At 48.0% G+C, this 14,225-nt stretch overlaps 1 protein-coding gene across 5 annotated transcripts in view; it reads right to left on the bottom strand.

Annotated features, from left to right (window-relative positions):
• Positions 1 to 5,866: 5,866 nt before the first annotated feature.
• Positions 5,867 to 14,225, bottom strand: part of LOC141102630 (inter-alpha-trypsin inhibitor heavy chain H3-like) — a 53,396-nt gene continuing 45,037 nt past the window's right edge. For all 5 annotated transcript variants that reach the window (XM_073591544.1, XM_073591542.1, XM_073591543.1 and 2 more), the window contains 4 exons: positions 12,773 to 12,941; positions 8,808 to 8,953; positions 8,655 to 8,733; positions 5,867 to 6,137 (listed from right to left, as the gene is read on the bottom strand). In XM_073591544.1, the coding sequence (XP_073447645.1) occupies positions 5,999 to 6,137; positions 8,655 to 8,733; positions 8,808 to 8,953; positions 12,773 to 12,941 (533 nt within the window). In that variant the 3' untranslated portion in view covers positions 5,867 to 5,998. The remainder of the gene's footprint in view (positions 6,138 to 8,654; positions 8,734 to 8,807; positions 8,954 to 12,772; positions 12,942 to 14,225) is intronic.

Here is a 14,225-nt window from a genome sequence, read left to right as displayed (position 1 = left end):
CAAGCATGGTCAGGGACGATATATTACGTTCAGAGCACACTGAATAACTCTGCAACTCGGAAGGATGCAGGACAGGGCTTAGTGGTGCAGCTTGTTGTGCCACCACGTCTCCATACAGCTAGTGGTGATGATGTGGGATTTGCCAGCTCCATCCACTCCTCCTCCTCCATGCCCTCCTCTGCTGAATTGTCCCATGAACTACAAGTACCCCCTAAGCCTTCAAAGGGCTTTTCAATGAGTCAGGCTGAAAGGTGCCATGCAGTGCTTCAGCTGGTCTGTCTAGGGAACAGGAGCCACAACGGAGCAGAGATTCTGGCAGCTCTATAGGGGCAGACCCAGAGGTAGTTCACATCATGCCAGCTGGAGCCAAGAATGTTGGTATGTGATAATGCCACACACCTCCTGTCTGCCCTTAGACAGGGAAAGTTAACACAGTTCTCAATTTGGTGGTGAAGCATTTTTTAGTAGGCCAGAAGAGTCTGTAGCTATTTCAAACGGTCATACACAGCCAGTGCTCAGTTGGCAAAAATTCAGTGGGAATTCCACCTGCCCGTAACCCGCCTGGTTTGTGACATGCCCACCAGGTGGAACTTGACTTTTTACCCCACGGCAATGGCTGCTGATAAAGGATGCATGCACTGCACTGTCACCATTTGAGGAGGCCACAAGGATGGTGAGCCGTAACAATGCATGCATCAGTAACCCAATCCCTGTTGTGTTCCTGCTGGAGAAGACTCTGCGTGGCATTATGGACAGAGCACTCGAGGCAGAGCAGCGGGAGGAACAGGAGGACTTCCTTTCCTCTCAAGGCCCACTTTATGCAGACGCCATTCTTCCTACACCACAGAACACACAAGAGGAGTGAGAGGAGGAGGGGGGGTATTCTGGCAGCTTTGGAGGCATTGAAGTAGAGCAAGACATACATCAACCCTTAACAGATGGTTTTCAATCCCTAGCACCCTTGGGAGTAGTACATGGCTGGGAGGAGGCAGATCCAGATACTGTAATCCTCAGTGACCCCGTGGAGTTTGCTTCTCATGCCTCCGCAAACTTGCGATGCATGGGCTCCCTCATTCTTCAAAGCCTGCCAAAGGACCTGAGAATACATGGCATCAAGGAGAAGGATCACTATTGGGTGGCAACCCTCCTTGACCACCATTACAAGGGGAGAGTCTTGAAACTCATCTTGTCCCCACAGAGAGAGCAGAAGATGAAATCTCTTGAGGAGGAGTTTATGTAACGCCTTTCCTGACTCTGGTTACAGTCTGGTGGAAAACACAGTTTTGAGGCTTCTGTTGGTCAAGAGAGGAGCGGTGGAGAAGGGGGCCGCCTCAGTAATGCCTTTCAAAATTTTTAGTCCTCGGCACCCAGGGCTGTCAGCTTCCACATCTCATAGGCAGGGTCTTCATCATATGGTGGGAGATTATCTAGGGGCAAAAACAGATATAGAGAGCTTTCCAGTTGACGATCCACTGGGTTACTGGGTTACGAGAATAGACCATTGGTCAGAACTTGCCCAGTATGCAATTGAGCTGCTAATCTTGTTCCCAGTGCACTACATGGTGGATTCATCATACAGACTGGCTCCCCAAGCCGTGGTTTATACAATAAAGAAAGCTTGCTCTGAAAATTTCATTTTTTTTGTCTTTATAAATGTTATTATTGCTGTAGCAGGTTCTATACACAGTAGAGATGTACCACTTCACAGGCAGACTAAGGGGACCCCCCAGGCACTATATTTAAAGGAATTTTTAATTTTTTTTTTGTTATTTCTCATTTCTCATATTTCTTATTTTGAATCACTGCTCATTTAAAAATGACATTTATTACAAACTTTTTTCATTGATACATGTCCCCCGGGGTAGTACCCGGACCCCCATAACCATTGTATGCTCAATTACTTGCATATAAGCCTTCAAAATAGTCGATTTTGATTTTTCCGGTTCGGGTCCCATAGACTTCAATGAGGTTTGTTGTTATTCGGTTCCGAACTGTTGTGATGTTCGAAAGTTCTGCCCCGAACTGAACAGGGGGTCGATCGGCCCATCGTTACATGCAAAAAGCTACATAAGGTCACTTTGGAGTGTTTGCTGTGTCGTTGAAAGGAATGGGTGGCCCTATGCGCACAGCACAAGAAGGTGCACAAATATGGCGTGATTTCGCGTGCATTCTCAACGGTGACGACCCATCCATTGGGGGCGCCCGGGCGCTGCCCCTTCTCACCACTCCACCCCCCCTATATGGTAATGGATAGATTCATGCATAGCATGAATCTATGCATAGCATGAATCTATCCACGGCCGCTGCAGCCACCCCCTATTTATGCATCAGGCCCCTTTCAGGGCACCGGGTGCATGAATTACAGCAGCAGGGTTTTTTTTTCTTTTTTTAAGCACCTGATTAAAGCCAAAGGCTCTAATAGGCTTCAAAATCAGGTGGGCTCGGGACGCAGAGGATGTGTTCCGATCCCACCCAGGTGTGCTACAACAGCAAATGAACATTCACTGTTGAAAGACTGATCCTCAATCTGGCCAATCAGAAGCGGGTGTGAGACCCGTTTTCTGATTGGCCCGAAAAGAGAAGACTCCCGATTGGCTGCCAAGGAGGAGGGAGAAAACGGAAGCCGCCATAATGACCCGGAGAACAAGAGACCGCAGGAGAACAGCAGAAGAACGTGAGGCCGCTGAGCAGGGGAAGCTGCCGGTGATGGGGTAAGTTCTACCAACCGACCCGGGGGGGGGGGGGGGGTTGGTGTTATACTGTTTGACGCCCCCCCAAAAAAAAATTTCCACCGGCCACCACTAATGCTCAATATGTCTTGATGTGAATGCAGCTTCATCCGATTGGCTCCAGTTTGTGAATTGAATGTTGTTTTTCTCCATTGTTGTGTAATTGTGCAATGCCCTCGTAGGGTCATGGTCACTGGAGAATAAACACACTGGAACAACACAGAATAAATAATCTTCGCTTACAGCCCTTCATTCCAACTGGCTGAAGATCAACAAACCTCCATCTACCATCTGCCAATTGGCTTTGTCAACCGCTCCTCTGGACGGAAACCCCCCCCCCATCGGTTTACTATCTGAACTTAGGCTGAATACAAGAAAGTCATCGTAGGGAGGAGTGGCAGTTCTGTATTTGAAGTTTGAGGATCCCTCTAATTCTCCTGGCGTATAGACTGCAGATTTTTTGTGAGGCTCCCAAACCAATTAGCTGCAAGGTGGCGTATCACGTGAGAAACAAAAGGTAGACAATATTACCAAAAGTATTGGGACGCCTGCCTTTACACGCAGAGGAACTTTATTGGCATCCCAGTCTTAGTCCGTAGGGTTCAATATTGAGTTGGCCCTACCCTTTGCAGCTATAATAGCTTCAACTCTTCGGACAGTAAAGTCAAGTTCCTCCACCCCAAACTCGATCATCCATGTCTTTATGGACCTTGCTTTGTACACTGGTGGGCAGTCATGTTGGAACAGGAAGGTGCCGTCCCCAAACTGTTCCCACAAAGTTGGGAGCATGAAATTGTCCAAAGTGTCTTGGTATGCTGATGCCTTAAGAGTTCCCTTCACTGGAACTAAGGGGCCAAACCCAACCCCTGAAAAACACCCCCACACTATAATCCCCCCTCCACCAAATGATTTGGCCCAGTGCACAAAGCAAGGTCCATAAAGACATGGATGAGCGAGTTTGGGGTGGAGGGACTTGACTGGCCTGCACAGAGTCCTGACCTCGACCCGATAGAACACCTTTGGGATGAATTAGAGCAGAGAATGCGAGCCAGGCCTTCTTGTCCAACATCAGTGTCTGACCCCACAAATGCTCTTCTGGAAGAATGGTCAAACATTCCCATAGACACCCTCCTAAACCTTGTGGATAGCCTTCCCAGAAGAGTTGAAGCTGCAAAGGGTGGGATAACTCCATATTGAACCCTACGGACTAAGACTGGGATGCCATCCATGGCGGCCCATCCATACAGGGCGCACGAGCGCTACCCCCCCATCCATGCATCCAGACCACTAATCTACATGCAGGGCACCATACGCATAGATTCAAATTGGGTTTTTTTTTTTTTTTTTTTTTTTTACTCGCACGTGATTAGAGTCAGAGGTGGCCAAAACAAGGGAAAAACCAACACAAGTCAAAAAAGCGTGGGCTCAGAGCGCAGAACACTGGAGTGGGTGGACTATTTGCCTCTTTTGGTAATATAATGTATGTAAAGAAGAGAGCACGAGATAAAGTCCAACCATATCAGATCAATCATTCATGTTTGTAAAGAAGTCTTCACATTTTAGGGATTGCAGAGAACCTTCACCACCATCTACTGGACTTCTTCTGCACTGCAGCGGAGCCATGCTGTAAGTCCTCCACCTGCGCTCATTAGCATTCTTTAAAGTGTGGTCAGAACTTCCAACCCATGCCATGGTCTGTGTCCTCCAACCTGTAGAATGTGTGTTAGTATGCCGCACTCATACCTGCCTGAGAACCCTGAACTTAGCCTGCCTCAGTGTTGGTTATCTCTCTGCTGCCCGTGATCCTCCAACCACCCACCTGGAACCCGTGGTCACACTCCACCGTCTGCCTGCCCACTTGTTGGTTGTCACCATAGAACCTTCCATGTTAACCGTGTAATTATCTCCACCACTGGCAGCTACAGTATGCTGAAGATCTACTGAATCTGGGTGGCTCTTTGAGTGAATTTGCACCCATAGGTGACAAAGAGGACCCACGAATAGTGACACCCCAGCAGGAAAATACAATAAGGAAAGTTCAATTATATATATGAGAGCATTTGGAGGGGTGATTTTACCTTGTGGTCAAGTCTAAAGTTTGCCTCCCTTTAGACAGTGGTTGGGATATCTGACAGTTTAACAATCACCCCCCAAAAAAAACGTGTCAGCCTGACATCCATGTCTATTCTTCAGATAGAACCGCTCAGACTTATCTTTGGGAAACACCAGCAGTGTGCCAGGAACCTTCATGCCTGAAATTGGTGGAGCCTGGAGGTGTATGGAAGGGTCAGTTGTAACCCAGGGCCGGGACAAGGGGGGGGCAGGAGGGGTAGATGCCCTGGGCACTGTGGTATCATGTGAAATGGGGAGGGGCTGCCACAAGGAGATTTGGGGGGGGAGGGGATTTGTGTTGGGTGGGGGAATCTGGGGGAGCAGCAGGGGGTAAGAGTTCTTCTAGGAGGGAAAATCTGGGGGGGGGGGGGGGTGCTAGGAGCTAGGAAAGGTAATTTGGGGGGATTTGTGTTGGGAGGGGGGATAGGGGGAAGTGGATTTGTGCTAGAAGGGGAGATTTGGGTTTTTTGTGCTAGAAGAGGTGATTTGGTGGATGGGGGATTAGTGTTAGGAGGGAATAAAAATGTTGGGGGGGGGGGGATATGTACTAGGAGGGGGAATTTGTGTTGGGGGGGGGATTTGGAGTGGGGGAGGATGTGTACCCGGGGGGGGGGGTGAGGAGTAGAGGGTCTGGGCTAGGAGGAGCTATTTTTTTTGGGAGGGGGGTTGTGTGCTGGGAGGATTTGGGGAAAGAGAGGATTTGAGCTGGGAGGGGGATGGGAGGGGCACAGATTTGTGCTGGGAGGGGGGGATTTCAACAGAGGGGGTGGTGGATTTGTCCTGGGAGGAGGGGGGATTTATGATTAGGGGTAAGCATACAGATTAGTGCCCAATTTTTTTTGGGGGGGGGGTTTGCTAACATAATGCTCATACATCTTGGGGGGGGGTGCAGAGTTTGGCATGTTCGCTCTGGGCGCTAGAGGACCTTGTCCCAGCACTGGGCATGACCTACAGTTATAAAATCACCGAGCAATAATTATCTTATGTCTATAGAAATCCAATAACAAAATTAATTTCTCGCATCATTTACTGTAAATTTCACGTGTTTATTGTGTTAACAGTCTTATTACTTGGAGATAAACACAGGAGACAACCAATAAGATAAATTCTTAATGCAGAAAATCGTCCAGAAAAGTATTTATTTTTTTTTTTACATTTTAGGAGTCAGGTGGGAAATCGAAGATCCCCGGGACCACGTGGCTGACCCCAGCGAATGCATTGGAGGATTTCAGGGTCACCTTTGTACACGGCCCTGGTTGCTTCACGCCGTAGGAAGAGAAGTTGCAAGTTGGAAATCTAGAAGAGGAGGATTTTACATTAGACTTAAGAACTGAATTCAATCAATTTCTTTAAAGTGGTGGTCTTCAGAAGACTGGTGCACCCTCTTCTGGGGTCCCCTGCTGGCACACCAGGCCCAGGAGCAGTAGATGTGATTAGAATCATGAGGAGACCTAAAATGAGGCTTGATAAAAATTGTCCGATGTATTCGCTTTGCATGTGAGGTCAGACCACGGGGGGGGGGGGCCTCCCACATCTACATCTACTGCTGCAGCCCTGAGCCTGAGGAAGGGGGAGGCTATCCTCCCGAAATGCATTGGCTGTATTTGATGGTCTTCACCGGGGGGTCCCCAACTCTCCAACCTTTCTAACCAGAGGGCCAGTTTTTGTCCTTCAGACTTTAGGGGGGGGGGGGGGGGCCTGACTGTGCCCCACAGTAGAAATTTTCCTGGCATCAGTGGGAGTAAACATAACATTTGGTATAAGGTGGAGGAACAGTGCCCTACCATATTTTTTGTATCATTGGGAATAATAACAGTGCCCCGTAGTTGGTGTCAATGGGAGAAATAGTGTCCCATTAACACTGTCAATGGGACACATGGCCACATCCAGCCCCCCTGGGCCGCAGTTTGGAGACCACTGGTCTTGACCAATAAACATTTTAAAATAGACCTCTGAGTGATGTGAAGTTTTGTAGAAGCTCCTCAACACACACCCCAGAATTTGTCATTCTCTTTCAAAAATAACTCATGTACATGGGATTTGGTCGAAGAGCATTTTGGAGCTTTGAGCTTTGGACCACAAAACGCTCAGGTGTGAATGAGGGCCAAAATTACATATCTGGTCCACAGGGTGACAACTCTGCTGTGTGATTCCACGGCAGAAGGAGCAGCGTTGTCACCTTGTTTCAGGAAGTAGAAAATCTACTGGCAGGATCACCAGGTAATAAAACCAAGTGAAGAAGTGAAAGTCCGGCACCAAAGCATATTGAGTTTAAAGGAATAATTTTATCTCTCCAACAAGACATAACAAGGAATCACTTCCTTGTAGAGATTGATGGGTTTTAGCCTCTACTGGAAGCCTTAGTCATAAAACAATTTATGACTAAGGCCTCCAACAGAGGCTGAAATGCATCAATCTTTTACAAGGAATTGAGTCTTTTTTTATGTCTTGTTGGAGAAATAAAATGATTCCTTAAAAACGCAAGATGCTTTGGTGCCGGACTCTCACTTCTTCACTGAACTAATAAACGGCAAGTACCATGTGAGTCCGGGAACTGGTGCCTGGATCTTATCCTATTCATATGGGATTTTGGGGTAGCAGCACTTTTACCTCTTGTTTGAATAAAACAAAGTGTTGGATGGTGTTGGATGGTCCATGATAAATGCTTAGTGGCCCCCACTCAGGCTAACAAGGTCTGATGAATTGGATGCCACTGACCAGTGAGGGTGCAGGCTGGAGAAAGGTCCATCCAGACCCAAAGAACGCTTTAGAAAAAAAAAAGAGATAGTCCAGCCTCCGCACACCTCACCCTGCCTGAGTGGTTAACAGGTAAAAGCAGCCTCAGCTCGATTCATCCAAGCCGTACCCCTTAGGCCTAATCAGGGAGGTCCTCTATGTGGGGCGAAACATGTTGGGGGGCATGGCTTAAAAGAATTGAGCTGAGGCTGCTTTTACCTGCTAACCACTTGTGTCCCGGTGAGGTGTGCGGCTGCCCGGACTATCTCTTCCTTTTCTACAGTGTGCTTTGGTTCTGGATGAACCTTTCCCCAGCCTTAACCCTCACAAGTCATCAGGATCCAATTCATCGGACCTTGTTAGCCTGAGAGAGGACCACTAAGCATTTATAAAAGTATAATAATAATAGTGTGTGACTGCAGGAGGACATTAGAGTGTAAGCTCCTCTGGTACAGAGACTGATGTGACTGGCTCAGTGTTCTCTGTACAGCGCTGCAGTATATGTCAGAGCTATATAAATGTATAATAATAATAGTGTGTGACTGTGGGGGGAGGGGACATTAGAGTGTAAGCTCCTCTGGTACAGAGACTGATGTGGCTGGTTTGGTGATCTCTGTACAGCACTGCGGTATAAGTCAGAGCTATATAAATGTATAAATGCTTAGTGGTCTCTGTTTAGGCTAGCAAGGTCTGATGAATTGGATCCTGATGAGGGTGCAGGTTGGAGCGCAGAAAGCACGCTGTAGAATAGGAAGAGATAGTCCGGCTGCTGCACACCTTGCCAAGCCCGAGTGGTTAGCAGGTAAAAGCAGACTCAGCTTGATTCATCCAAGCCATGCCCCCAACATGTTTTGCCCCACCCCCCGGGCTTAATCATGGAGGTCCTCCATGCAGGACGAAACATGTTGGGAGCACGGCGTGGATGAATCATGCTGAGGCTGCTTTTACTTACTAACCACTCAGGCCCGGTGAGGTGTGTGGTGCCCGGGCTATCTCTTCCTTTTCTACAAAGTGTTGGGTGCCATTGGGCTTTTTGGGGTTCAGTGGTCCTTTCATCCAAACAATTCTGATCCTTACTGTTTGGCAGGATAGGTTTCCCCAAGGATGGTGACCTCATCGCTTTCCACCAGGATGTTATCTTTTACCATCATCTGACCTGGAAAACAGAAAAAATAAAAATAAGATCTCTTGTGGTTCAGATTTAGATCCTGTGGAAGGTTCAGTCCATACCGATCAATCCCATGTGGAATTCTGAGTCCGCTTTCTTATTCTCTATGTGAAGTTTCAAATGGTCGGGGTTCTTCTTCAGTAAAACGATGGCGCGGAACCTGCCTTCCAGGGTCAGAAATAATTTTCGTGCTTCTTTATTCACAGACCTGAAGAGGCAGAAAGATTGACAGGAATTTACTCCAGATCAATAGACTGTGTCCCCTAATAACCGGTTCAACTCTCAGCCTCTACGCCCCCTATGGGCCAGAGCAATTCTTACTGCTCTGCTATAGGCCTGGTTGTTTGGTGCTACCTAACTGCTCACCTATCGGGGCAATTTATTAATTGTTGGGGGTGAAGAAGCCCCCCTGAAATAGCTTTGGGCAGGTGACAGATATTCTTTATGGAAACACCCAGGGCCTATTAGACCCCTGATGTCTCCAATGCTCTTCAAAGCAGCTGATCAAACACAGACCGTGTTGGATTAAATGCTCCCCTGGCTCTACCGGCCTGGAAATGACGGCTCTGAAATCAGAAGTGGCAAAATCATCAACGCTTCCAGGATCATTCGTCACAGAGGAGACTGGAGAAAGGACCGGAGTGAACTGGGTCAGGGGGGCAATTGCCCCCCCAGGCCACTCTGATGCCCCGTAAAAAAGGCCATACCATATCCACCATAGACATGCCTAAGAGCTTCTTGGTGAAGAGGAGTAACAAGTCCCCACCAGTGTCCTACCGAGTGTGGGATGAGGATGTGGACAGAGCAAAGCCCCCCCCCCCCAGCATGGATACGCTATGTCGAAGCAGAGGAAGCTCCATGCCCCACAGGAGCTGGCCAGCCCCGACCGAGCTGCCCCAGCTCCCCCCTACAGCCCCCGGGAACGTGGATTCAGTGCAGAAGGCAATGTCCTGCCAGACCCGCCCAGTAAGCAGAAAGTACCTGGGAGCAGAGCTTCAGCCTGGGATGAGGGTCAGTAGGAGGCAGGAAAGAGGGAAAGCGGGAGGGGGGGCCAAGTCGCTGCACCATGGGACTCTGGGTTGCACTTGTTGCCTGGGCCAAAAGTTGACAGTCAGCCCCTGGAAAGGCTGTTCCTCCATCTCCTCTGTGGGAAGCCGTCCATACCACTGACTGTAGCCCTGGGCTTCCTGGAGAAATGGGAGAGCCCAGGAGTCATTGCGGGCGGCGGTGGGAGGAGATGCCTTTGACGTAAAGCTGCCTGAGTTACTTTTATGTCTCAGGACCGGGATCTGAACCCACGCCCTCTACTGCATCTGGCTGTAGCTCTCCTTGCTGAGCCACCTGAGGTGCTGGACAGCATCGTGAGGATGATTAAGCTCCGAGGGGCGGAGTGAAACTCGTTGGCGGCGTGGCCTGGTGGGAGTCCAGGTTGAGACTGACATTCATTCCAATACCAGTGGGTCTGCATCGCTGTGCGACTTCATGGAAACCATCCTTTGCTCAACAGTTTGTTTGGAGCCGAGACAAGCTCCTTCCCTGGCCGGCGCTCACAGTGGTGGGCACAGGACTAGACGTGCACTGCCAAAAAAATCCATTCGTTTTCGTTTCATTCGATTTGGGTTTTTTTTTGTTTTTTCAGGTCATTCGTTATGATCGAAATTCTTTATTTCAAACAAATTCAGAAATTCAAAAATCCGAAAATTCTAAAATACGAAAGAAAGTCAGAAAATCCAAAAATAAGAATGAAAATCCGAAATAATAACTAAGGCCCCTTTCACACTGGGGCGGTTTGCAGGCGTTATTGCGCTAAAAATAGCGCCTGCAAACCGCCCCTAAACAGCCTCCGCTGTTTGTTCAGTGTGAAAGCCCGAGGGCTTTCACACTGAAGCGGTGCGCTGGCAGGAGAAGAAAAAATCTCCTGCGAGCCGCATCTTTGGAGCGGTGAAGGAGCGGTGTATTCACCGCTCCTTCACCGCTCCTAAACCGCTCCTGCCCATTGAAATCAATGGGACAGCGCGGCTATACCGTGGTAATATCGCGGCTATAGCCGCGCTATACGAGGGGTTTTAACCCTTTTTCGTCCGCCAGCGGGGGGGGTTAAAACCGCACCGCTAGCGGCCGAATACCGCGGTAAAACAGCGCTAAAAATAGCGCTGTTTTACCGCCGACGCCCCCTACCGCCCCAGTGTGAAAGGGGCCTAAGAATAATTATTACTATTAAAACTATAGGTATTGTAATTTCCTTTCAAATTTGGCAGTTAGTGAACGTAATGATAACGAATTTATCCGAAGTTATTAATTATCCGAAGTTATGTATCATCCGAAATAACGAATGCCGTATCTAAACGAATGGAACGTAACAAATTAATAATAACAAATAATAATAATTTTATTTTCATATTATTATTATTTATTAATAATTTGTTACGTTCAATTTGTTTAGACTCGTTACGTTCACTAACAGCCAAATTTGAAAAGAAATTCCAATACCTATAATTTAATAGTTCGTATTAGTTATTATTAGTTAGTAATTGTTTCAGATTTTCAGGTTTTCAAATTTTTGTTCTTATTTACGGATTTTTGTTCTTTGGAATTTTCGGATTTTCGTTCTTATTTTCGAATTTTTGAATCCTCTGGTTTTCGAATTCCCGAATTTTCCGTTTTTTCGGTTTTTCAATTTTCCGAACCTTCGAATTTCCAAATTTTCGATGTTCGGATTTTCAAATTTTCGATTTTCAAACTTTCGAAAAAATTTGTCAAACGGGTTTCCGTTAATTCTAATATTTCTGACTTAACGAATTTGTCAAATTTCATCAAAAAACTGATTTGGAACAAAATGGACTGTGTTCCCTTGTAGCCCGAGCGGCACACATTTTCCATTACCAGTCCGCCATCCTAAAAGCTAGACGTGCAGAATGGAAAAACGTTCCCTTTCGGATAGATTCGTTATGTAACTAATTTCATTTCATTATGGAATTCGTTTAGTTTGGTTTCGGAAATTCGTTTAATTTTTTTCTTTTTAGTGTTCGTTAAATTTAGTTTCGTTCATTAATTATCTAAGGAATTCAAACTTAGTTCAAACCAGAACCTTCGGGGCTGATATGGATTTTTAACACACCAACATTTTTTTAAAAAGCAGCCCCCAAAATCCATACCAGACCCTTATCTGAGTATGCAGCCCTGCAGGTTAGGAAAGGGGGGGACGAGCGAGCGCCCCCCCCCCGAACTATACCAGGCCACATGCCCTCAACATAGGGGGGGTTGCTTTGGGGCAGGGGGGGCTCTGCGCCCCCCCAAAGCACCTTGTCCCCATGTTGATGGGGACAAGGGCCCTTTCCTGACAACCCTGGGCTGTGGTTGTCGGGGTCTGAGGGCGGGGGGGGGATTTAACAAGGCGGCCTCCAGATCCTGGCCCCCTCCCCCCTATGTGAATGGGGGAAGAAATAAGTATAGGTAAGGGGCGGGGCCACCCGGCTACGTCACCCGGTGGCTTCTGACGTCACGTGACCCGAAGGGCCTGGTATGGACTGGGGGAGGGGGGACCCTACGCTTTTTTTTTTTTTTTAACATTTAGCATTCTTTTCTTTACATTGTCAGAGGGGGAAGCCCGCCCACAGATGATGACTCCTCGGTTGCTAGGGACGCGGGCGGGCGGCTTCCCGACCCGCTGCTTAACAACCAACTATTTCTTCACACAGAATTCGGATCGGTCCATCGTTTTTCGGGTGATTCGAATTCTAATCTTTCTGAAAAGTTGGAATTTGTTAGAAAACGAATAAACTAAACGAATTTTAAGGGATTTCAGCGAAATTTGTTACTATTTGTTACTATTTAATTCAAAGATTTGGATACATCCAATTCTCCAAACAGCCAGAAATTCGTCCGAATTTGTATCCGGAACGAAGCGAGTTGGGCGTGTCTACTAAAAGCCGCTGATCATAGTGGCCCTTCAGTCCCATAATCCTCTAGTGCTGGACGCATGGGGGCGGGGTGCTGCTCGACCAATGAACATCCATCGGACACTCACCGCACTCCTTGCAGCGTGGAGGTCCAGGGGACGGTCTGAGTGTCCTGTCCACTGATCACCGTAATATTATGTGCTGAAATATCCATCGACAGCGACTTCTTCCTGTTCACCAATCCCAGCCGAGCGAAACTGCGTCTATCGGGGGAGAGCTTCCCATTCAGTGTTATCTCTGAGGGGGGATGGGAGAAATCATTATATTCATTTATATCGCCTTATTATTCAATACAGTGTGCAGTGAGTGTAAGCTCCTCTGTACAGAGACTGATGTGACTGTGGGGGAGGGGACATTAGAGTGTAAGCTCCTCTGTACAGAGACTGATGTGACTGTGGGGGAGGGGACATTAGAGTGTAAGCTCCTCTGTATAGAGACTGATGTGACTGTGGGGGGAGGGGACATTAGAGTGTAAGCTCCTCTGTACAGAGACTGATGTGACTGTGGGGGGAGGGGACATTAGAGTGTAAGCTCCTCTGTATAGAGACTGATGTGACTGTGGGGGAGGGGACATTAGAGTGTAAGCTCCTCTGTACAGAGACTGATGTGACTGTGGGGGGAGGGGACATTAGAGTGTAAGCTCCTCTGTATAGAGACTGATGTGACTGTGGGGGAGGGGACATTAGAGTGTAAGCTCCTCTGTATAGAGACTGATGTGACTGTGGGGGGAGGGGACATTAGAGTGTAAGCTCCTCTGTATAGAGACTGATGTGACTGTGGGGGGAGGGGACATTAGAGTGTAAGCTCCTCTGTATAGAGACTGATGTGACTGTGGGGGGAGGGGACATTAGAGTGTAAGCTCCTCTGTATAGAGACTGATGTGACTGTGGGGGAGGGGACATTAGAGTGTAAGCTCCTCTGTATAGAGACTGATGTGACTGTGGGGGGAGGGGACATTAGAGTGTAAGCTTCTCTGTACAGAGACTGATGTGACTGTGGGGGAGGGGACATTAGAGTGTAAGCTCCTCTGTATAGAGACTGATGTGACTGTGGGGGAGGGGACATTAGAGTGTAAGCTCCTCTGTATAGAGACTGATGTGACTGTGGGGGAGGGGACATTAGAGTGTAAGCTCCTCTGTATAGAGACTGATGTGACTGTGGGGGGAGGGGACATTAGAGTGTAAGCTCCTCTGTATAGAGACTGATGTGACTGTGGGGGAGGGGACATTAGAGTGTAAGCTCCTCTGTACAGAGACTGATGTGACTGTGGGGGGAGGGGACATTAGAGTGTAAGCTCCTCTGTACAGAGACTGATGTGACTGTGGGGGAGGGGACATTAGAGTGTAAGCTCCTCTGTATAGAGACTGATGTGACTGTGGGGGAGGGGACATTAGAGTGTAAGCTCCTCTGTATAGAGACTGATGTGACTGTGGGGGAGGGGACATTAGAGTGTAAGCTCCTCTGTATAGAGACTGATGTGACTGTGGGGGGAGGGGACATTAGAGTGTAAGCTCCTCTGTA

The sequence above is a fragment of the Aquarana catesbeiana genome, linkage group LG07 (assembly GCF_042186555.1).
Source record: "Aquarana catesbeiana isolate 2022-GZ linkage group LG07, ASM4218655v1, whole genome shotgun sequence".
Taxonomy (NCBI): Eukaryota; Metazoa; Chordata; class Amphibia; order Anura; family Ranidae; genus Aquarana; species Aquarana catesbeiana.
Note: the sequence above shows the minus strand (reverse complement) of the source record. Positions and strands in the feature narration are given on the sequence as shown.